General features: G+C 59.8%; 2 protein-coding genes across 51 annotated transcripts in view; one reads left to right on the top strand and one right to left on the bottom strand.

Moving 5' to 3' along the window:
- Positions 1 to 995: 995 nt before the first annotated feature.
- Positions 996 to 16636, top strand: MYBPC3 (myosin binding protein C3). The gene is made up of 35 exons (XM_047691878.1): positions 996 to 1083; positions 2143 to 2409; positions 2954 to 3073; positions 3153 to 3245; positions 3334 to 3482; positions 4268 to 4385; positions 4507 to 4555; positions 4716 to 4745; positions 4903 to 4956; positions 5325 to 5327; positions 5654 to 5665; positions 5928 to 6091; positions 6319 to 6451; positions 6717 to 6719; positions 6848 to 6972; positions 7067 to 7172; positions 7305 to 7471; positions 7784 to 7949; positions 8659 to 8765; positions 8856 to 8885; positions 10028 to 10167; positions 10406 to 10486; positions 11139 to 11298; positions 11627 to 11731; positions 11820 to 12008; positions 12847 to 12981; positions 13114 to 13281; positions 14178 to 14266; positions 14402 to 14597; positions 14681 to 14820; positions 15033 to 15192; positions 15306 to 15442; positions 15729 to 15915; positions 16147 to 16180; positions 16330 to 16636. Exons 1-34 carry the CDS (start codon positions 1059 to 1061, stop codon positions 16155 to 16157), a joined length of 3819 nt encoding a protein of 1272 aa, XP_047547834.1. The 5' UTR covers positions 996 to 1058; the 3' UTR covers positions 16158 to 16180; positions 16330 to 16636.
- A 1252-nt stretch (positions 16637 to 17888) lies between these two features.
- MADD (MAP kinase activating death domain) overlaps positions 17889 to 23148 on the bottom strand; it is a 40201-nt gene continuing 34941 nt past the window's right edge. For 31 of the 50 annotated variants that reach the window (XM_047691825.1, XM_047691832.1, XM_047691826.1 and 28 more), the window contains 3 exons: positions 21102 to 21171; positions 19176 to 19222; positions 17889 to 18862 (listed from right to left, as the gene is read on the bottom strand). In XM_047691825.1, the coding sequence (XP_047547781.1) occupies positions 18758 to 18862; positions 19176 to 19222; positions 21102 to 21171 (222 nt within the window). In that variant the 3' untranslated portion in view covers positions 17889 to 18757. The remainder of the gene's footprint in view (positions 18863 to 19175; positions 19223 to 21101; positions 21172 to 23148) is intronic. The other 19 variants (XM_047691849.1, XM_047691851.1, XM_047691852.1 and 16 more) reach the window with 1 other exon arrangement.

Genomic DNA, 23148 nt, shown 5'->3' with positions numbered 1-23148 from the left:
ATCCTCTTTAAAGAAGGTTAAGGAGCAGGTGATTCAGTTACAAGTACTTGAAAAGCCCTGGGCAGGTCCAGAGACCAACGAATAATCCGGGTGGAAAGGAATGGTAAATTGCCCCCCCCCCCCCCCCCCCCCCGCAGAGAATCCCTCCCTCCTGCCGCAGGGGGCGCATGAGCATTCCTGATACGGATCTTGCATGGAGAGATTCCCGCATAATTTTCTTCTTTCCGTGCAGCCACTGATGACCCAGATGTGGGGCGGGTGGAGGCAGAAGTTCATTAAGGAACAGTGTCGGGGGGGTGCACAATATTTTGGCCGTATTTTGTGTGTGAATCCTTGTGACTTTGGGAGAGTCCGCTCTGCCTCTGACTTCCACTTTGGGGTGTATTTAAAGATTAGCCCCATGTCTTCACCTGCAGGCCCAGCTCCGTTCCCCTTGGGTGACACCAGGCGCTGCCCTCCTGGCCCTGGGCTGAGCCCACCCAGGACTCCACGCGGCCAGCCCAGGGTCCCGCGAGCCCCAGTGGCAGAGGCATTGTCATCCAGCCTTTTCTACGTGCTGACACCTGCTCTAGCATTTTCATTTATAACCCACTTCACTCAGAACAGTCCTACGCGGTGGGTGCTGCTACCATCATCCCACTTTATGGACAAGGGAACTGAGGTCCAGAGGTGAAGGAAGGGGCAGTGCCAGGACTCGGGGCGGCCCGGCCCCAGGATCTGTGTGCATACTAATCCATCCCACCATTTCTCCGCCAGGTGGACATACAGACAGGCTGTGGGGTACCCCTGAGGCTCACTAAGCTTTAGGGGGCAGAAGCCATCATATTGGACTAGAGGGGGAAGGGATGGGAGCTATCGGGGAACAATGTGGCCCCGCTATCTCCCTGGAGAGCCTCGCTCCCTGGAATTTGTCTATATTTAGCAGGTGGCCAGGCAGGAGGCAGATAAGAAATCCTGGGGAGGGGGAGGGCCCTTTATATAGTGTGGGGGGACGGTCCTGCTCAGATCCTCTTCGGGTGGCCTGTGTCTGCTCCATTCCTGGTGTGACCTCTCTCAAGATGCCTGAGCCAGGGAAGAAGCCAGGTAGCTCCAGGCTTGGGGTCGGGGCCGGGTGTGGGGCAGGGAGGGCCGGGACAGCTACAATTGGGACGCAGGCTTCAGAGTGAGTTCCCGAGAGTGGGGGCTGTCTTCCGGGTCTTTTCCTGACTCTTAGTTTCTCTTTTCCATCCTTCTGATAGAGTGAGGGCAAACCAGAGGACCCTTTCCCTGTCCCCACCCCATCTCTTCTGTAGCAAGATTAGGCCCGGCCTTGCCTTTTGGGAAAAGGCTGCCACAGGCAGAAGCCCGAGTTCAGTGTAGACTTGAGCCCATCTCGCTGAATGCTCTTGAGCAGGGCCATTACCTCTCCCGGCCTCAGTTTCCCTCTCTGTACAAGGAGGCGTTGGGCTGGTTCTCTCTAATTGTGAGACTCTCTGCTTTACGAGCCTGCACCCCTGCGGCCCCCACACCAGGCGGGACTCCCACATTGAGGTGATGCAGCCCGTCTGTTCTGGGAGAGGATGGTTAAGAGGCCCCAGGACCAAGGGCATCCTGGGCCAAGGGCAGAGAAAGTCACAGCCCAGGGACCGGGTCCTGGCCTGTGCTCTTACAAGGTCATACAGGGCAGGGATCCAGGCCCCCAGCCCCTCCCAGGCCAGCTTTATCTCAGTTGCTGATTCTCAGCCTGAGGCCCTTGGAGAACATATTTAGCCACATTCAAGTAGGCCGAGTATCTGCCCCATGCTAAGGGCCCTGGATTATAGGAGAGAGAGGGGGCTGGGCTCCCCCCTGCCCACCTTGGCAGGGACTGTGGGGTATCCAGAGACACATCTAGTAGAATTCTTGTGTGGAAGTTAGGAACACAGCTCTGGCTCTCCTGCGGCCTGGCTGTGTGATCTTAGATAAGTCACTTAACCTCTTTGAGCCTCAGTGTCCTCATCTGAGAAAATGGGTATAATAATTGCATCTACTTCACAGAGCCATGGGACCATTCAATGAGGTGATACATTAAAGTGTTTATCACCATAGTTAAGAGGAGAGGCTGCAGGGGCGGGGTGCATGGGACAGTCAGGGGATCCTGCAGCCTCCATGGGCTTGTCTCAGTCTCAGCCTTCAGCAAGAAGCCGAGGTCAGCAGAGGTGGCCGCCGGAAACCCTGCCGTGTTCGAGGCCGAGACAGAGAGGTCAGGAGTAAAGGTGCGCTGGCAGCGAGGGGGCAGTGACATCAGCGCCAGCGACAAGTACAGCCTGGCCGCCGAGGGCACGAGGCACACTCTGACTGTGCGGGACGTGGGCCCTGCGGACCAGGGGTCCTATGCAGTCATCGCCGGCTCATCCAAGGTCAAGTTTGACCTCAAGGTCATAGAAGCAGGTAAGACCCTGGCCAGCCTTCCATGAGGTTTCAGCATCTGGTGGCAGCCCTGCCACCTCCCCATGGCCCAGGGTATAGGAAGTGCTTTTCCACTTTCTTGCCTTTGCTTTGGCTGTGCTGTCTGCCAGGAATGCCCTCCTCCTCTTTTCTGTAGCAAGACCTCTCTGAAGGCTCCCATGCAGCTCCTTGGCCTGTTCCAGCCTTGGTGGAAGTAGGGGCAATTCAGGGATGACTAAGGCACAATGCCCTCAGGACACCTGCTCACAGATGGGGACTTGGCAGCTGTGTGTGCCGGCAGGGAAGCCCTGGTTGCTGGGGGTGTGGAGGGAGTCCCAGCCCCACCTGGGGATGGAGAGGAGGGTCGGAGCTCCGAGCTGCTGGGGCCGACCCGCCAGGACGTGGGCACAGGATCTGCAAGGGGGAGGAGAAGGCGAGATGCATACTGCTGATTCCATCAGCCCGCAGAGATGGAGGGGGACCAGGGACAAGAGGAGGGCTCTCTGGTGAGAAGCGGCCCCATGACCGCTGCCCCTGCCCCTTCCAGAAAAAGCAGCGCCTGCACCGAGCCCTGCTCCTGCCCCTACCCCTGCTGAGGCTCCTGGGGCCCCCGGAGAAACCCTGGCCTCAGCCACTGAGGAGAGAGGAGGCTCCCCGAGTCCCGAAGGTGAGAGGGGCGGTGCAGGGGAGGCCAGGGCCGGCGGATGGGGTGTCCCAGCACAGTTCTTAAAGGCCACCACCCACAGGGTCAAGCTCAGTGGTCCCTGATGCCTCCGGGGCCCCTGATGACCCCATCGGCCTCTTTGTGATGAGGCCACAGGATGGTGAGGTGACCACAGGTGAGTGTGGGCTGAGGCACCCGGGGGTGGGCTGGGGAAGGGGACAGCAGGGCATCCCCCCAGCCCAGCCTGTCGGCCCTCTGTGTAGGTGGCAGCATCACCTTCTCGGCACGTGTGGCCGGAGCCAGCCTCCTGAAGCCGCCCACGGTGAAGTGGTTCAAAGGCAAGTGGGTGGACCTGAGCAGCAAAGCGGGTCAGCACCTGCAGCTTCACAGTAGCTACGACCGCGCCAGCAAGGTGGGCCTGCAGGGCACGGGGCTGGAGGCACGGGGCGGAAAGAGGGCAGGGGGCTGCTGGGAGGCCCCAGAGACACAGGCAGTGCTGGGGGTCACCCTGACACTGAGGGCACACGGGACGTGCAAAGAAGAAACCTGGGGAGGCTGGGAAGTAGGTTGGAGGGCTGGGGGTACATGGGGAGAACAGGGAGGCCCAGGGGACCTGTGGGACCTGGGGGGCTCACAGGGCATGATCATTTCATGGGGGTGTATAAAGCTAGAGGCAAGGAGCTCAGGAAGGCTGGGGGTGAGCATCAGCCAGTGAGGATGAAAAGCCCATGGATAGATGTGTGTCAGAGCCCAAGCGGCCCTTCATTATATATAAGAAGATACCAGAGCTTGAGAGGTTGTTTTTGCTGGTCTGAGGTCACTCAGAGCCAGGCCTTGAACCTGTGCTTTGACTCCCTGCTTCTGCTCCTTCTCCCACTCTTCCACAGTCTTGGCCCAGGCAAGTGGGCTTCTGGCAGGGCAGGGCCAACATGTTCAGTTGTGTGGATTGTGCACTGCACAAAAGTGCCTGATCTTAAGCGAATGTCATTTGCCTTGTAGGCATCACAGATTTATATTTTATCATCACCCTGTGCCAGCAGATGGCAGTCATGTCTTGAAAAGGGGTTTCCTATTTACACAAAACCCTCTGGGTTAACTAAACCCTGGGGGCTGAGAACGTTGGTGGCCACGCCTCCTTCAGGAGTGAAGGGACTCCCCTTCTGGCCCCTGGTCTCTCCTGACACCTCACCTCCACAGGTCTACCTGTTTGAGCTGCACATTACAGATGCCCAGGCTACCTTTGCAGGCGGCTACCGCTGTGAGGTGTCCACCAAGGACAAATTTGACAGCTGCAACTTCAATCTCACTGTCCATGGTGAGCGGAGCCTGGCATCTGTCCTGGGATCAGGGTCCCCATGGGTCCTGTCCCCCATGTCTGCCCCCATGCCTGCTCCCCTGAAGCCCCTTCCTGGACTCACCTCCCTCTCTGCCCCCAGAGGCCGTTGGTCCTGGAGAACTGGACCTCCGATCGGCCTTCCGTCGCACGTGAGTGGTTCCCTCTCCTCAGGGCCCAGGGGAGGCCAGCGCTGGGGTCTGAGGCCCCTTGGGGTCAGGGCTGGGAGGGATGTGGGGGAAGATGAAGTTGATAGGCTTGGGGGACAGCAAGCTCTCCTGGCCAGTGAGGAACTTGTTCTAACCCCCACAGGAGCCTGGCAGGAAGTGGTCGGCGGATCAGGTACCCTGTCCCAGCCCCTACTTGTCCAGAACACAGACCTGGGAGCCCCCATCCAGCCAGTGCCCCTTCCTCCCTCAGTACCTCTCCCCACCCCCACCATCCCCAAGCCCATTCCAGTTGGCTCCACTGCAGCCTTACTGGATGTCCCTCTCCACAGTGACAGCCACGAGGACGCTGGAACTCTGGACTTCAGCTCACTGCTGAAGAAGAGGTGAGCCCCTGGGCAGCAGGGCCTAGCACAGACAGCGAGGCCCCAGTTCAAACCCCAGCCGTGCGATTTTCCAGCTGTGCGGCCCTGAGCTGGTCCCTGAACTCTGAGCTGGTTTCCTTGTCTGTCGGACGGGACCGTCCTGGTGTTGGGAAGAGCAGAGGGCTCTGCGGACACTGTACCCCGTGAACTCACATCCTCACGGGGTCGCCCACAGCCCCCGACAACTTGAGTCTATGATAGCTCAGCTCAGTAGGCTCCGGGGGACCCAGAGAAGCTGGGAACAGCTCCCCCAGTCCCCCCAGCTGACTGTGTGTCCTCTCCCTCTCTCTCCCGGACCCTGCGTTATGGCTGGTGCTGCTGCGGCGCAGAGAGTAAGCTCCGCGGGTGGGTGCTTCGGGCGGCAGGGGGCTGGTGGGACTCTGTGTCAGGCCCCGGCGAGAGCCAGGGCTGGGACTCACACAGACCTGGTGAGGAGCCCCACTGACCAGGGCGTCTCTGCACCTCGGGTTCTCCTGACACCCGCCTGCAGAGCTCAGGAGGAACAAGCAAGGCCACGTGTTTGGGGCAGTGTAAATGAAGGGACAGGGTGTGGCAGGGAGGGAGGAGGCTAGGGCCCATGGGCTGGGGCCCCAGGTCCCTGTGGGCAGGTGGCCCACGCCTCTAACTGTCCCCTGCTTTTCTGCCCTGCCTGGAGCAGCAGTTTCCGGAGGTGAGTGCCTGATGAGGCCTGCACCCCTGTCACCCACCTTCCGCAGGGACGCCCCCACACTGAAACTCAAGTCCAATGCCAGCTCAAGTGGCACCACCAGAGGGGAAGGCGCAGACGGCCTGGGGCCGCTAGGGCTCCTTGGTTGGGCCCCCGGGGAAGCCCTGCCCCAGGGGAGGGTGGGGTGGGCCTCCCTCCCCCTGTGGCCCGCCCCCCCCCCGCCCCCCGGTATCCCTTGAGGACTCTTGGTGGGACTGGGATGCAGGGACTCAAAGCTGGAGGCCCCAGCCGAGGAAGATGTGTGGGAGATCCTGCGGCAGGCGTCCCCGTCGGAGTACGAGCGCATCGCCTTCCAGCATGGGGTCACCGACCTGCGGGGCATGCTCAAGAGGCTGAAGGGCATGAAGCGGGATGAGAAGAAGAGCACAGGTGAGCCCGCCCCTGCGGCGCAGAGGAGAGGCTGAGCGGCACACACGGGGCAGGGTGGGGTGGGGGAGCTCAGCTTAGCAAGGGACCACAGCGGAGAGAACAGGGGAGGTAGGAGGGGGTGGTGGGAGGACATAGCTCTCTGGCACAGCCACCGGCTCCCAAGGTGGGTGTGAGCCTTCGGGGGTGCAGGGCGGCGGAGCAGTGGGGACAGTGACGGCGGTGCTCAGCCTTTCAGAAGAAGCTGGAGCCGGCCTACCAGGTGAGCAAGGGCCACAAGATCCGGCTGACCGTGGAGCTGGCTGACCCCGATGCCGAGGTCAAGTGGCTGAAGAATGGACAAGAGATCCAGATGAGCGGCAGGTGCGGGGGGTGGGGTTTGGGGTGGGGGCAGGTGCAGGAGCTCAGGGGCCCTGGAGGCTCCCAGCCTGCTCTCCCTGCCTCTCACTGCCGGTGTTCTCTATCTCTGCTGGTTCCTGCTCTGTCTCTCCCCGTGTCCTTCTTTCTGGCTCTAACTTCCCGTCTTTCTGTTTCCAATCTCTGTTCCTGTCTTTTTTTTCCTTTTTTTTTTTCCCTTCATCTGGCTTCTCTTCCCCGGGATGCTCCCGTGACCCCTTCTGCTCCACAGCAAGTAAGGCCGACTCCTGGAGGGAAGGCTTGGGGTGGGGGCACGGGACCCCAACAGGGGGTTGGACGGGGCACCCGGGGCCCAGGGGGTGAGTGTGGCTGAACCTCCATGCCCCGCGGCCCCGGGCCCAGGTACATCTTCGAGTCTGTGGGGGCCAAGCGCACGCTGACCATCAGCCAGTGCTCGCTGGCGGATGATGCGGCCTACCAGTGCGTGGTGGACGGGGAGAAATGCAGCACCGAGCTCTTTGTCAAAGGTGGGCCGGCACCCGGGACCCTGGGAGCCTGCAACCAGGGTGGGGGGGGGCAGGGCTGCAGAGGACAGACTGTCATGTTCTCCCCACGGGACAGAGCCCCCCGTGCTGATCACTCGGCCCCTGGAAGACCAGCTGGTGATGGTGGGACAGCGGGTGGAGTTCGAGTGCGAAGTGTCCGAGGAGGGGGCCCAGGTCAAATGGTGAGTGCCAAAGGTCACTTGTGTCCCAGGACGGGGCCGGGTCAATGGGGGCATGGGTGGGGCCGGTTGGGGGGGCACACTGGGGGCCTCCCTGGAGGAGGCCACAGCGCTTCCTGCCCACCCACCGGCCAGGCTGAAGGATGGGGTGGAGCTGACCCGGGAGGAGACCTTCAAATACCGGTTCAAGAAGGACGGCCAGAGACACCACCTGATCATCAACGAGGCGACGCTGGAGGACGCCGGGCACTACGCGCTGCGCACCAGCGGGGGACAGGCGCTGGCCGAGCTCATCGTGCAGGGTGAGGCCGCTCAGCCTCAGCGCCCGCCCCGGCCGCAGACGGGAACCCGGCAAACCCAGGACGGTGGCCCTTGTGACCTTGGGCCAGTCACCTGGCACACACGGAGCCTCACCATTCTCCTCTGGAGGGTCCCGTGGGCCTGGTTAGCGTCCCCCCACCCCCCGAGACTCCCCGTGGGCACTGTACGACCCGAGGCACGCTCGTATCACACCCAAGCCTGCGCATGCGTGTTCCTCCATGTCCGCGTGATCGCCGCGGGGATTCACGCCCACACCCACCGCCCCCAGCTCACAGCTCTGCCCTGCCCCCCAGAGAAAAAGCTAGAGGTGTACCAGAGCATCGCGGACCTGACGGTGGGCGCAAAGGACCAGGCAGTATTCAAGTGTGAGGTGTCTGACGAGAACGTGCGGGGCGTGTGGCTGAAGAATGGGAAGGAGCTGGTCCCCGACAGCCGCATCAAGGTGTCCCACATCGGGCGGTGAGTGTGGGGCCTGAGCCCCATCTCGGAGGGGGCAAATGGGGGGGGGAACACTGAGACAGAGACAGAGAGACAGGGAGAAACAGAGAGAAGAGCAGACAGAGACAGTGACTGAGAGAGAGACACGTAGAGAGATAGGGGAAAACAGAGACATAGAGAGAGCTAGAAACAGAGAGACAGAGATGGACAGAAAGGCAGACAAGCAGACCCAGGACAGAGACTGCAATAGATAAAGAGATAGAGAGGGAGACAGAGAGACAGAAGCATACAGAAGGGAGTCTTGCCGAGGCAACGGAAGTGGTGAGAGAGACAGGCTGGGAGCCCCCCAGCCTCCGACCCCCAGCTCATGACCAGGGCAGGGCAGGAGGCCACGTGGACGCCAGCCCTGGCCAGGGGCCCTCCCTCTCTCCCACTCTCTTACTCATGCCTCTAGCATCTGGGTTGGCCCGTGCTAGGCCCAAGGTCACAGAGATTAGTGAGACCAGCCCCTGCTCAGTCTCCAAGGGCCCAGCCAAGGGGCACTTGTATATTGTCCACCTCTGAAAACAAGTGAGGGACTAGAAAGTCAAAAATAGAGAAAGAAAGCATTTAAAATGCCAGACCACCACTGAGCTAGGGGTGGGGCAGGGGCCCTTGGAGCCCTGACTATGGTGAGGCTGCTGGGGGGCGGGTGGCCTGGGAGGCCCCCTGAGCCCCCACTTCTCGGCAGGGTCCACAAACTGACCATTGATGACGTCACACCTGCGGACGAGGCTGACTACAGCTTTGTGCCTGAGGGCTTTGCCTGCAACCTGTCGGCCAAGCTCCATTTCATGGGTGAGCTGGCACCTGGCTGGGGTGGGGGCCTGTGGCTGGGCTCTGCCTTCGCTCCCCGCCCCGTGCCACTTGCTCTTCTTTCTTTCACAGAGGTCAAGATCGACTTCGTACCCAGGCAAGGTGAGTGTCGGGACCTCTTCCCTGGGCCCCCTCCACACATGTCCCCTTCCAGTCCCAGACAGTGGGAAGAGTGAGGAACCTGGAGTGGGGACCCCAAGACCCAGCCCAGCCCTACCACTCACAACCATGGGCCAGTTATAATCTCTAGAAACCTCAGTTTCCTCATCTCTAAAGTGGGACTCCTAAAGAAAAAAATAATAAAACAAAGTGGGAATCCTGACAGGGCCTCCTCCATGGGGGCAGGAAAGATGAGAAAAAAAGATGTGAGATTTCATTATTAAGTCTTTCTGCCTTTATTTTATTATTATTATTATTATTATTATTATTATTATTATATTTTAGAGGGTGGAGGGGCAGAGGGAGAGGGAGAGAGAGAATCTCAAGCAGGCTCTATGTCTGGAGCCCGACTCAGGGCTCCATCTCCACCATGAGATCATGACCTGAGCCGATAGCAAGAGTCACATGCTTAGTGTGCTGAGCGCCCAGATGCCCCAAATCTTTTCTGCTTTTAGACATACCCCTCCCGCTTGTAGATTAAACACCCATCAGGCATTTAGAATCCTAACGTCAGGAAAACAGTCTGAGGCTGAGGCATGCTCGAGGTCAGTGTTTTCCAAATTAAGTTCACGGACTAGGTTACTCCATCTTAACAGGGTTCCCTGGTGAAGTAAGTTTGGGAAACACTGAACACTTACTCGGCCTCTTGCTGATTTAGAAGGTGTGCTAGCATGTCAAAGGCTCTAGAAAGTCCCGTGGTAAAAAAATGTGCTTAACTTTGTTTAATCCAGGGTTTCCTACTTGATTTGGCCATGGAAACATCTTTTTTCTTTCTTCTGGCGGGACATTGGTGTTCCCCCTGAACACAGTGTGAGAAATGCTACAGCAGGCGACCTGGGGTTACAGACCTACCCAGGAACTTCCTGGCGGGGGGGATGGAAACGTTCTACATCTTGACTGAGGCTGAGGTGTACACATTTGTCAAAACCCGTCGAGCTGTATGCTCAAACGCTGGCATTTTATTGTGTGTAAATTATACCTTAGAGTGACTAAAAATCAACAACTAGGGACACGTGCTCCTTCCAGGATCCCCCACTTTCAGGGGGCTTTCTCTGACCTACGCCATCTTCCTCCCGCCCCCCCAGAACCTCCCAAGATCCACCTGGACTGCCCGGGCCGCAAGCCGGACACCATTGTGGTTGTGGCTGGGAACAAGCTACGCCTGGATGTCCCTATCTCCGGGGACCCTGCTCCCACTGTGATTTGGCAGAAGAGCATCCCACAGGTACTCCCTCCTCTACTTCCCCATCTGCCAAATGGGTGCGTGGGACCAAAGGATGTTGGCATCTGTTCCCCACCCACATGGGCAGGGCCTACAGCTAGCTGGTCCCTGGTGGGAGGTGGGCAAGGTGGGCAGCAGAATGGGGGTGGGCAAAGGGGAGACAGAAGGGCTGCTGGGCAGGGATTCCCTCCAGGCCAGGTCAGCCCCTACCCCCACCGCTTCCCTCCTGCTCTGTTTCCAGAAAAACAAGGTCCCGGCAGGGCCAGCCCCTGACGCCACAGGGGATGCTGGTGCCAGTGACGAGTGGGTGTTTGACAAGAAGGTGAGTGCGGCTGATGGTGGGCTCAGGCTTGTTGGCCTTCTGTCGTTTTTTGCCCACACGGTTTCCACCCTTCAGTGAGGTCTCCGTGAAGGCACCACATCTGGCTAGCTGTGCTCCTGCCTGGGCATGGTCTCTGGGGGACCCTCGTGCCTCAATCAGGCACAAGTTCCCTTAACATTGCTGGGACACCCTCCTGCCTGGGGTGTTCCCTGGCTCCCGTCTTCGGGGGCTGACCTTCACTTTGTACTTCTTCCCAACCAGGCAGTGGGTTTCCCTGTAAGCCTAGCTGCCTTGGCACCACTCAGGTCAGCTCCACCTACCTGAGTCCTTTCAGGACCCTCAGCTCTGTAAGGTCATGTTATTCCCATTCAGCAGATAATAAAACCGAGGCACAGAGAGAATAGGTGATCGCCTGAAGTTCCACGGCAAAGCTGGAGCTAGAGCCCAAGCGCCTCACCCCTGTGCTTTGCCCCCAGCAGGCCCCACATTAAGGTTTTTGGACTAGGCGCTCACATGAGTGGTTTCCACTCAGGCTGCATTTACTCCCCGGACCCTGCTCTGAGCTCTGTTCCTACCTCGGGCCATTGCAGAGGCTGTCAAAGCTGCGGGGTCCGACTGGGGCCCTTTTCCCCAAGTTCCCCTCCCCCCCCAGCTGCTGTGTGAGACCGAGGGCCGGGTCCGCGTGGAGACCACCAAGGACCGCAGCATATTCACCGTCGAGGGGGCAGAGAAGGAAGACGAGGGTGTTTACACTGTCACGGTGAAGAACCCCGTGGGCGAGGACCAGGTCAATCTCACAGTCAAGGTCATCGGTGAGGCTGGCTGGCCCAGGGCCAAGAGGGGAAGACAGAGGGGCAAGCAGGGAGGGCCCATCCATTCACTCAGTTACGCCTTTGACAAACATCATAGGGCGTGCTCTCAGCTCCATGGAGAGGACTGGGATTAGGACACAGGGTGAACATGGGCAGTGGGGAACCTTAATAAAGCATCAATCACAGGCTGGTGACATGATCAGAGCCACATTCTAGAAATGTCCGTGGGGCAGAGGAGGCAGGCACTAGCTGTTGGTTGGGGTGGTGAGGGAACTAGCAGCGCTGGCCCTAGGACTGGGGAAGGGCTGATGTGGGTTCCCCCCCGCAGATGTGCCAGACGCCCCTGCGGCCCCCAAGATCAGCAACGTGGGTGAGGACTCCTGCACGGTGCAGTGGGAGCCCCCTGCCTACGATGGAGGCCAGCCCATCCTGGGTGAGTGGAGGGCATAGGGATAGAGCCGAGGGCTGGGTTGCGGGGGTGTCCAGGCTCCAGACCAGAGCTCCTGCCTGGCCCTCCTCAGGCTACATCCTGGAGCGCAAGAAGAAGAAGAGCTACCGGTGGATGCGGCTGAACTTTGACCTGCTGCGAGAGCTCAGCCACGAGGCCCGGCGCATGATCGAGGGCGTGGTATATGAGATGAGAGTCTACGCGGTCAACGCCATCGGCATGTCCAGGCCCAGCCCGGCCTCCCAGCCCTTCATGCCGATTGGTGAGGCTGCCTGGCCTGGCATGGCGCACGCCCTCCCGGGTCAGGCTACTCTGTGGGCGGCCACCACACAAGACCACATCAGGGTCCCCTTTAAGCCTCAGTTAGGGCTAAGCCTCTTCGTTTCACAGATGGAGAAAGTGGGGTTCCCAGCAGTTAAATGACTTGCTCAAGGTCACCTAGCCGGTAGGTAGGGGTGGAGCCGAGACTCACACCACTCTGACTGCTGGTGCCTCTCAGGCCTCACTTTCCACATCTATAAAATGGGAATGATGACAATATCTACTTCATGGAACTGCTGTTAGGATGGCATACAGCAGGTGCTCAATACATTTCAATGGACCCCTCTTCCTTGCTCCCTTCAACCAGGGAGGGAGGGTGATGCCTATGGGGAGCAAGCTGCAGGCCTTTCCCTTAAGGGACTGACTTCCAGTTTGCTTAACTCTTAGTGGACTCATCTAACCCCCACAGTGCCAGGAAATTCCCCGTTTTAGGCCAGTTTTTCCCGAAATGCTACATTTGTAGCATTTCCTCCATTGTCTAAGGAAGTGGCTCCTTGTAAGCATGTTCTTTCTCTGGGGTATCTTTTCTGATTTACAGCTCTCTTGTGCCCGCTCCCACCGCTCATGCCTTTAAGCCTGTGCAGAGACAGGTCTTTTGCGGGAGCGGAGCTGTTTCTGGCAGGGCTTGGAACCCAGACAGCACGGGGTGGGGGGGAGGCCGGGGTAGGGGGAGCGCCCCCGTGGGGCCAGTGGTCACTTGGGGGGCTGGGTCACGGCCCTTCGGTCTTCCTGGTGGTGCAGACCCAGTGGGGCCCCTCTCGGACTCTCCCTGTGCCTAGGCCCCCCGAGCGAGCCCACCCACCTGGCGGTGGAGGACGTGTCGGACACCACGGTCTCCCTCAAGTGGCGGCCGCCGGAGCGCGTGGGAGCGGGCGGCCTGGACGGCTACAGCGTGGAGTACTGCCGGGAGGGCTGTGAGTGCCCCGGGCGCAACCGCCCCTGGGCCACCTCCAGGCCCGCCGCCCCTCGCTGGGCCCCAGACAGCCTGGGGTGGGGCGGGAGCGGGGGTGCGGGGGCTGCGATGCCGACGCTGCTCCCCCAACCAGGCTCGGAGTGGACCGCCGCCCTGCAGGGGCTGACGGAGCGCACCTCGATGCTGGTGAAGGACCTGCCCACCGGCGCGCGGCTGCTCTTCCGTGTGCGCGCCCACAACGTGGCGGGGCCCGGAGCGCCGGTCGCCACCAAGGAGGCTGTGACGGTGCAGGAGATACTGCGTGAGTGGCCCCTGTGCAGTCACGGGACAGACCTGCCACGGACGGCCTGGCCCTTTGGATCGGCGGAAGGAGGGGCACATCCGGAGAGCTCCTGCCGGGAGGAGGGGACAGGAGAGCCTTTCTTCATGTCCCAGGCCCAGGGCAAATATTCGGAGAGGGCTCCCTGCGGTTTTCTGGGACGGGGTCTGGGACAGGAACATGTAGGCCGTCACACCATTGTCCATGAGCTCTGTTCTATGAGCCTCTCAGTTCAACGGGTATTGTCCCTGTGCCCCTGACTCGGTATCAGATTAACCCCTCTGGGATCCGCTTCTCATTCCTCTATTCCCAGCAAAGGCTCAATCACGTAAAGATTGGAAAGAGGCAGCAGCCTGGGGTGCAAACAGCCTGGGGGATAGGGTAGAGACCAAGACCCTGCATTCGCATTCTGGCCTGTGACTTGCTAGCTGTGTGACCCTGAACCACTGGCTCACCCTCTCCGATCCCTGCCTCTTATAGGGTGGTGAGGCAGAGGTGGAAGCAGGGATTTTTTTTTTTTTTTTAAGATTTATTTATTTATTTATTTATTTGACAGAGATCACAAGTAGGCAGAGAGGCAGGCAGAGGGAGAGAGCGGAGAAAGCAGGCTCCCTGCTGAGCAGAGAGCCCGATGCGGGTCTCGATCCTAGGACTCTGGGATCATGACCTGAGCCGAAGGCAGAGGCTTTAACCCACTGAGCCACCCAGGCGCCCCGGAAGCAGGGATTTTGAAGACCCTCTGGGGCTAGGGTTGGGGGATCTAGGGGAGGGGCATTTTCCTCTCTGCAGCCTTCTGGCCCCGCCTCCGAAAGGGAGGAGCTGTGGCGCTTCTGGGGCGGGGCTTTCCCCTTGCTGAGCCGCCCACTCGGTACCCACAGAGCGGCCACGGCTCCAGTTGCCCAGGCACCTGCGCCAGACCATCCAGAGAAAGGTTGGGGAGCCCGTGAATCTCCTCATTCCTTTCCAGGTAGGGCCGGCCACCCTCCCTGTGCCCCCCCGTGTGTCATCTATGCCTAGCGGGGAGACGTGTCTTGGGGCTGACCAGACCCTGAAATGCCACCCAGTCGTGCCAGGCTCAGGGGTGAGCTGTCCCTCCCCACAGGGCAAGCCCCGACCTCAGGTGACTTGGACCAAAGAGGGACAGCCCCTGGCAGGTGAGGAGGTCAGCATCCGCAACAGCCCCACAGACACCATCCTGTTCATCCGGGCTGCTCGCCGCGCCCACTCTGGAACCTATCAGGTGATGCTGCGAATCGAGAACATGGAGGACAAGGCCACGCTGTTCCTGCAGATTGTTGGTGCGTGGTGCTGGGCCCCTCCTCTAGGGTGGGGGGGAGTCCCCCCAGCAGGTGGCACCTTCCAGCTGGACTCTCTCCTGCAGACAAGCCAAGCCCTCCCCAGGACATTCGGGTCGTGGAAGCGTGGGGTTTCAACGTGGCTCTGGAGTGGAAACCACCCCAGGATGATGGCAACACAGAGATCTGGGGTTACACAGTACAGAAAGCTGATAAGAAGACCATGGTGAGTCTGGGGTTCTGGGCACCCCATATAGACCCTCCCTAGGACCACTCAGACTCCCTCCCCTGACCTTAGAAAGGGTCTGCTGCTCATCCTCCCTGTTTGACCTGGTTCCCGCCACAGATGGGGTGCAGACACCAGGGGCCCCCAAAAGAGGCCCCTGACGGGTAGTAGGGCCAGGCCCCAGAGAGCTTCCCTTTCCTCCACACCCCCAGGAATGGTTCACTGTCCTGGAGCATTACCGCCGTACTCACTGCGTGGTTTCAGAGCTCATCATTGGCAACGGCTACTACTTCCGGGTCTTCAGCCATAACATGGTGGGACCCAGTGACAAAGCCGCCACCACCAAGGAGCCTGTCTTTATCCCCAAACCAGGTGCTGTACCTTTACTCCCACTCCCAGGAGGAGCCAGGGCAGGGGGTCGGTAGGAGCAGGGAGGGGGCCTCGTGTGGCGTGACACTCTTGGTACAAAGTCCTATCACCAACAGGCATCACATATGAGCCACCCAACTATAAAGCCCTGGACTTCTCTGAGGCCCCGAGCTTCACCCGCCCCCTGGTGAACCGCTCAGTCATCGCCGGCTACAACGCTATCCTCTGCTGTGCCGTCCGGGGTAGCCCCAAGGTAGAGAGCTTGGGGCCCTGAGCCAGGCAGACTGAGGAGGCAGGGTTCAGAGGCTCCAACTTCCTTTGGTCCTCTCCCCAGCCTTTCCCTGCATTCTGTCTCACGGGGGCTCACAGCGAGGCTCCTCTCCCTGAAGAGGGCCTTGGCAGTCTCCATTGGCTCCCTGGTCATTCCCTGCTTGGGCATCACGTGGACCCTAGTGGGAGCCCGTAGAATAGAAACAGGTTCCCTCCAGGCCTCCCGTCAACCTGAGACGGTCTGCCTTCCTCCCATGACCTGATTATAGCCCAAGATTTCCTGGTTCAAGAACGGCCTGGATCTGGGGGAAGATGCCCGCTTCCGCAGGTTCAGCAAGCAGGGAGTGTTGACGCTGGAGATTAGAAAGCCCTGCCCCTTCGACGGGGGCATCTATGTCTGTAGGGCCACCAACTTACAAGGCGAGGCACAGTGTGAGTGCCACCTAGAAGTACGAGGTGAGGAGCCTGCGGGACCAGGGCCCAGGGTGGCAGAGCAGGCAGGGAACCAGCTGGGACTCTGCTGGCCTGGCCCCCGCAGCTGCTCTGGCTGAAAGAGCAGTGACCCCATTGCGTCCAAGACGGGCACTGGCTTCTGCTGCCACAGCTGCTCCCTTGGGAGGCTGGGGGGACATGTAAGGTGCTGGGAGGGGAAACACACATGTGGCGTGGCCTCCTTCTCCCCTGCAGTGCCTCAGTGACCGGCTGGCTCCCCAGAGGCCAGGTACGTACTCCCAAGTCACCCTGACGGCCCGGCCCAAGTCAGAGGCCAAGCCCTGGCCCTTGGTTTGGGGGCAGCCATCGGGAAACGGAGGCGCAGGTGCCTCTCACAGGGCTCAGTCCAGCACATTCATAAGAGAACCCGTCTTGCAGGCACCAAGGGATGCCGGCCGGTGTCCCGGGAGCCTGGAAGGACACTGCCCAAGCCGCCTTCCTGCTGTTGGCTGTGTGTGCACGAGTGTGTATCCGGGGCTGGGCTGGGAAAGCGTCAGTGGGGTGGCGCCAGGAAGATGAGCAGGGGGTGCTCCGCACAGACAGAACGCCTGAGTTCCCCCTGGAAGTTCTCAGGTCTTTGGGACAAAAAGTTGGTGGGCTCGGGAAATGGTGGTTGGGGACAGGCCTTTCTGACCTGCCACATCTTCTCAGTGGATAAGGGCAATAAAAGATGAGTGCAGTCACAGCTGGCTCTTGTCCGAAGTGTTTGTTTTCACAAAAAGCACAGGGAAATACACTTGACCTTCCGAGCAAACTGAGGCAGGTGTTCTGTCCTCCAGATGAGTTAAAGGAGGCTGAGAGGGGAATCCCAAATTCATAGAACACTAGAAGAAACCTCCGTCATTCCCGCCGCGTACGTTCTCCCAATGAGGAAAGGAAGGGGCAGTGACGAAAGTGCATTAGCAACAGAGCGGTAACTCCTGCCTGGTACCTTGTGCTCTGTACGGTCTTTGACCTGCTGACCTGTGCTCACAGCAGCCTGGATGTCAGGTGGAGCTGAACTTCAGCGTGGCTCTGTGCCCATATGGCCTGGAGAGAAGCTGCCCCAGGCTGCCCTGGGGTCCCAGTGCACAACAAGCCCACGACCCTCCCACACCTGTTTCCCAGTAGGAGAGGGTGGTCCTGTCCAGCATGAGATACTGGGAACCAGGGCCTTCCTCTGCTCCTCCCTGCTGGGAGCCTAAATCCAATCACCAGTTTACTTTTGGGAAGGGGAAGCCAAGGGGTCTGAGATGCCCTAACAGAATGTGGACAGTCTCGGGTGCCTGGGTGGCTCAGTCAGTTACGCACCTGACTCTTGATTTTGGCTCAGGTCAGGACCTCTGGGTGGGGAGACTGAGCCCCATGTGGGGCTCCGTGCTGGAGGTGGAGCCTGCTTCAGATTCTCCTCCTCCCCCCACCCCTGCGCCGCTCGCTCTCAAAACCAGCGGTTGGTCTTGCCTAGAGAGTGTCAGAAGTTTCCCAACGGCACAGAGAAAAGAATTCCAGGGAGGCTGGTCCTAGGGTTGCTCCTGTCAGAGTTCTACTCAACCCAAGGCACTGTTGGCCAAGAGCTCAGAGCCCGGGGCTCCAGGCCCGGTGGGACTCCCTGGCCAAGTCACAGCCCCGCTCGACCCCGCCCATGAGGGGCCAGGGGAGCATTGGTTCTCCTTCACAGCCATGGCTGCTTTCTCCAGTGGCCACTTCTTAGCACAGCCACTCCCTGTAGGGCGAGGGGGCAGAGGGCAGGAAGCCCCTCTCCTAACCTCTCCGAGTGAGGGGCCCTGCTGGGTCAGTGGGGTGCGAGGCTGGGGCTTCCACATATCAGGACTCGGAGGGGCATGATCTCATCTCTCTCCTTCTAGGCCTGACGGGCCTTTCTGGAGTCCAGGGACAGACCTCCTCAGGCCCGGGCCGAGAGGAGGCATCGTTAAATACAAGGCAGTCAGGAGCCCAAGGAGAGCTGAGGATATTTATTTCACATTCACACATCTGTACATTTTCTATAAATAATGTAGCGCTGAACTATGTACAATCATCTCTTGCCCACACCCAGTGCCAGGAGATGCTGCCTGCAGACACTGGCTGTGTACACTGACCTTGGCCCCATTCCACCCTGCTTCCTGGGCATGGTAGCCAGTGGTCGCTGGGACTCTCCCAGCCCAACCACTCTGCTCTCTCAGGCCAAAGGCAAGGCAGACCTTAGGGAAACTGCTGCTCAGCAAAAAGGAGCCCCTCGGTGCCGCCCCCCCTGCCTGGCAGGGGCCACAGCGGGCAGCAGCCACCAGCCTGGGAAACGCATAAGGACGAGGCAGGCTATCACTCACTATGCCCCCCCGTGACTCTCCCTGCCTTTCCCTGCCCACCTCTTGTCTGGGCGGACAGGCCTCAAGCTTCCCTCCCTCGGTACTGAGTGGGACTTCGCCCAGCACCCAGTCATGCCGGATCCCAGAGGACAGAGAGCCAGAGCGCTGCACTGGAGGGTGAGAATGCCAAGGATGAGGAACTACAACACGACTCTCAGGGACACGCAATGGTGGGCTCCTACTGTACTCAGAGTGCTTAGAAGCCACTGGCCCAAAAGACAGACAGACATCACTCTTGAGCCCTGAGGGGAGAGTAGACTGGTCTCCTGGGAATGGAGAGGGAGCAGGTAGAGGAAACCAGCGGAGCCCTGTGACAGACACTAAGACACGCTGAGACACACAACTGTGAACCAACTAAGCCACGGCTAGGGGCCTGCAGAGAACACACGCGCAGCATTGTGTCCTTGCGAACAGAAGACGCAAGGGCACCCCCTGGACTGGGGGGCTCTCAACCCCTCCCATCAGCTCGAGACGGGCCGGGGCGGGGTCCTGAGGTCTTCCTCCCTGCTGCGGACTGCAGCCACGTACGAGAAGAGACACAACACAGAGTAGCAGATCTCATGGGCCTAGAGGGGAGAGGAAAACCAGACCGATCAGATTCCTGAGACTCCGACATCACCACGTGGGGAGATGTGCCCAGCAGGAAACTGCCCTCACGGCTGGCCGGTGGGACAGGGCATCTGTGTGCGTGGGTCTCTCCCAGGGCTGAAGACTTGTTTTGGCTTCAGCTGAACCTGCGGCATCTAGACCAAGCTCAGCTCTCCAGCCATCCCTAGTCGGCCTGCCCCTGTGCCCTCGGCGGGCCCGCCCCACTCCTGTGGGAAGGTCCCCAGGGAGCCCTGCGCAGACCGGCCTGCCGGACTTGGGGGGCACACTCACCATTGGTGTCTTGTACTTGTGGCTCACCACTTCTTTAATTTCAGGAACTAAAACCGGACGGGCAAGAGACAAAACAGAAAGTTCAAAACTAAGAGCGATAGTGCCAGGATCCCCCAGGCGGCAGCGCCCGGCACCGGGGTCCCCTTTCCCACGGTGGCCTGTCCCAGTGGCTGCAGCGGCTTCTGCTCTGACTGCTCCTGCCCAGCCGCTGCCAGGTGAGAGGACATGGCCCCAGACTCCTCGGCCAGGCCTGTGCGCTCTGTTGTGGCTCCCTGCTCGATGGCTGCGACTCTAGCCACTTCTGTGAGAGCCTCAGCATGGGAGCAGGCTGGCCTTTCACCACGGCCCCGAGGAGCTGCTGTGGGGTGTCCCCCCCGTGTCGGCCGGGTGAAGAGAGTCGTCTCTAGCCTGTGCCATCACCTGAGATGCCCGAGAACTCCTCCCCATTACCAGCCCGACACTCTGTTTGTGTTAAGCATGGTTCCCTGTACTCCCAGCCCCTACACAGAGCATCCTGAGGCTGGATGGAGAAGTGGCATGACACTAACACCCAGCAGACTTGTAAGCGTCCTTCCCTGAGTGGCAGGAGAGGCCCAGGCCTGCCTGTGTGAGGGAGAGCGTCAGAGGGCTCTGGAGCAGACACACCGAGCAGAAGACAGGCGAGTACAGCACCCGGGGAGGGAGGTGACAAGGACCATCAGGCAAAATACACACATGTCCACAGCCCAGAATGCAAGACTAAGTCACCCCTGCCTCAGCCATGCAGGGGTTCTGCTTGGCCAGAGGAAGGAGGAAGGGCCCATGGGGCTCAGCCATCCTGATGGCCCCTGGAGATGGGAGCAGAGGGGCGTGGCATCCCCCTGGGGGCCAGAAAAGGTAGGATGAGAGTTGGCCACACCTTTTTACTGACCCTGGGAGGTAGGACTTGGGGGGACCCAGGGTTACCAGGGGGTAAACTCATCATAGGTAGAGCAAGAAGCCTGGGTCCTTCTCCTGAGTTGAAAGATTCCCCCAAACATCTCTCTGGCAGAAGAGGGAAGGGAGCACACAGGGGAGAAAACTCAGAACCAGTGAGCCAGCACAAGGGGGGAAAGGGGAGGCTGGGAGGAAGAGGGTGGGGAGAAAAGGGATGGGACAAACTGGCCAGTGAGCAGCTGGTCTGCTTGAAGGGAGCCCATCCCACCCACAGCGGGGCCCAGGCAGGGTCCTGCGGGAGGCAGCACGAGCCGAGGTCACTTTACCTGCTGGAGAACGAAGGTTTTCATAGCAGCGATGAGGGGCACAAAAGAATGAAGCACAAACACAGCAGGAACTCAAAGCCCCAGGGTGAGAACCCACTACCCCACCGCTCAGCGGCAGCACCTGGCTGCGGGGAGGCCGGCTCCCAGCCTCCGGCGACAGCTGCCCTGCCTGCCTCGGAGGCCCATGGGGCTTCCCTGCCCTCTAGAGTGGCTGCCCGGCCCCCACATGTCCCTCCTCCAGCATGGAGGCCAGGTGGATGCCAGGGGGGCACTGGGGTGGCTAGAGGGAGCCCTGGGCTGCTAGGAGGAGCTCAGCAGGCGACATGAACACAGCAGAGCTTGAAAACTGCCCGTCTGCTCTGCCCCAGAACTTTCTGACCACCAGCTGGCCGAGAAGGGGGGGGCGCCCGCTCACGGAGCCTCCACCGGAGCGTCTCTGAGCTCTAAACCCATCTAAGGCCACTTGCTCTTCTGCGACCCCTTCCCTAGCAGCCACCGTCTCTCTCTTCTTTCTTCCTCCTTCCCTGGCACCTCGAGGCTTCCCTTTGTTTCCCTGTCACTCCTAAGCCTCCTGACCTCTCTGCAGAGGCGCTTCTTCTCTCTGCCTCTAGTCCCTCCTCTGGAGCGCCGAGGTTTGAGTTACTGCCATGTGAGTCCAGACCTAAGAGCAAAATAGTGTAATTACCAAATTCCTCCAGGACAAAGACGCCTCGGACTGTATTGCACTTTTTAATGTGATTCAGCTCTATGAAAACCTGCAAGAGAGGGAGGGAGGGCGGGGTCAGGCCCGGAGGCTCTCCCCCTGCCCACGGCTGCCCGCTCCCCCAGCTACAGCCCCGCTCCCCGCACAGAAGACCTAGTTCCCAGAGGGAGGGCCGCAGAATCCACACACACACAACTCAAAGCGCTAAGAAGCGAAGACAGCAGAAAGGGCATGTACCTTCCGCTCCTGGCCGGAGGAGAAAGCATGGGAGAGAAATGAAGGCGTTAGTTTTAATGGTCAGACCCCACCCGAAGGCCCCTCTGCTGTCCTGGGCTGCCCGCCCATACCCTCTGCCCAGGGCAGCGCCTGGAGGACACGGTGCCCCGGGGGTCTCCCCCGTCAGCCCATCAGCTCTCTACCCTTCCATGCATCCTCCTCCGGCGCAGAGGGCTGGCACGGGCGCAAAGCTCCCCTCGGACTGTCCTTGGGGTGGGAGGTGTTGATATCGTCCTTGAAACAAAATCCAGGCTCTCCCAAGAGGTACGCGGCGAGAGAATAACGGCTATCGCTTGGGAGCACCGACTGCGAGTTCTACAATCCTATCTGCGAGCCTCACATCCATGTGGCCCAGTGTGCAGCACGACCCTCGTTTTACAGAGGAGGACACAGGATCAGGCAATCTATCTGCCCACGAGTAACGAAGCTGGACTCTGAGTCCAAGCACATCCTGACCCGGAAGATCCGTTTGTGACCCCGCCCTGGAGGACTTCACCAGAGGCCAATGCGTCCTCAACTCCAACGGACCCCACGGCCGTTCTCCTGTGATCAGTCAGGGCCTGACTCCCCCTCTCGGCAGGATCTCTCTTCTAGGGCAAAGCCTTAAACTACAGACCAGCGGCTTGTACCTATCCATGGACTGGTTAGACACTGGGCCGGTCCAGGCGGGGGGACCCAGAAGAGGGCTGGCCGCTGTTTAACAAGACCTCCTCTTCGGAAGGTGAGGCATCAGGGGAAGCCACAGCCCTACAAGGCGGTCAGAAGCCTGTTCCCCAAGAAGTGCCGGCACCTTCGTGCTCCAGGAAAGAACTTCACTAAATCTCTCCCCGGGCTGACCCTAAGGTCTCAGGTATGCTATTTAACATACTAAAGTCACAGGCAGGAAATATACTGCTGGAAATAGACTGCCTGAGCAGCTGTTTCCCACCACACCAAAGCTGCCCGCTTGGGTTCCTGAAAGAAACTACAATGGCAAGGGGAGGAAGAAAGCCACGGAGTCCAGAGGGCCACCTCCCCCGAGGGTGTGCGGCCTGGCCCCGGGGCTGTGGTGCTCACACACTCAGACCTGGCTCACAGCCTCAAGGGGAGGAACCAGGATGTCAGGGAAGGGGTAGGGAAGGCACTTGTGTGAAGAGTCAAACTGGGAACGGACCTGGGATGACGTGCTGGCCTCAGAAAGGAATTAGCTTAAGGACTGTCCACTGAGAGAAAAAGTAACACTGTGTTAAAAGACCAAGAGAAAAAAAAAAAAGTCAGCTCCTATGGTGGGATCACAATGAGAGAAAGATGGACTCTGAAGTGCTCCCCAGCCAAAAGAAGGGGAATGGGGCCTGTGGAGCAGGGGACAGAGTGGGGACACTCAGAGGAATGGAAAGAATAGGAAGAAGAATCAGCGGGAGAAATAGGCAAACACACATACTCCAGGTAAGACAGACACGAGCTCCACACACGCACACGCACGCGCACACAAGCTTCGTGCACACCAGAAACACGTGAGGAGATCAGCTGGTCTAGACTCTCAAAGCAAAACCACCAAGCAGAAGCACACCCTGGGAACAAGGGAAGGCAGACACTGCGAAGAAGGGCCAAGTGAGACGCTCCCACTCACACTGCGCTGGGTCTAATGGACGGAGGCAGCCTAGCCACCAAGGCTCCCTCTCTTTCCCCGCCTCCCACGGAGGCTCCTCCTGCACCTTCCGGGTGGTGGCCAACGTCACTGCGCCCTCCCTCTGATTTCTTTCTCTGGTCCAGC

Source organism: Lutra lutra, chromosome 10, assembly GCF_902655055.1.
Source record: "Lutra lutra chromosome 10, mLutLut1.2, whole genome shotgun sequence".
Lineage (NCBI taxonomy): Eukaryota > Metazoa > Chordata > Mammalia > Carnivora > Mustelidae > Lutra > Lutra lutra.
This window is presented reverse-complemented; position numbering and strand designations above follow the sequence as displayed.

Coding starts and splice junctions, on each gene's coding strand:
- MYBPC3 (XM_047691878.1), top strand. CDS start 1,059: ATGCCTGAGCCAGGGAAGAAGCCAG. Junction 8,766..8,855: donor GGCCAAGCTCCATTTCATGG/GTGAGCTGGCAC, acceptor TTTCTTTCACAG/AGGTCAAGATCGACTTCGTA. Junction 14,598..14,680: donor GCTGTTCCTGCAGATTGTTG/GTGCGTGGTGCT, acceptor TCTCTCCTGCAG/ACAAGCCAAGCCCTCCCCAG.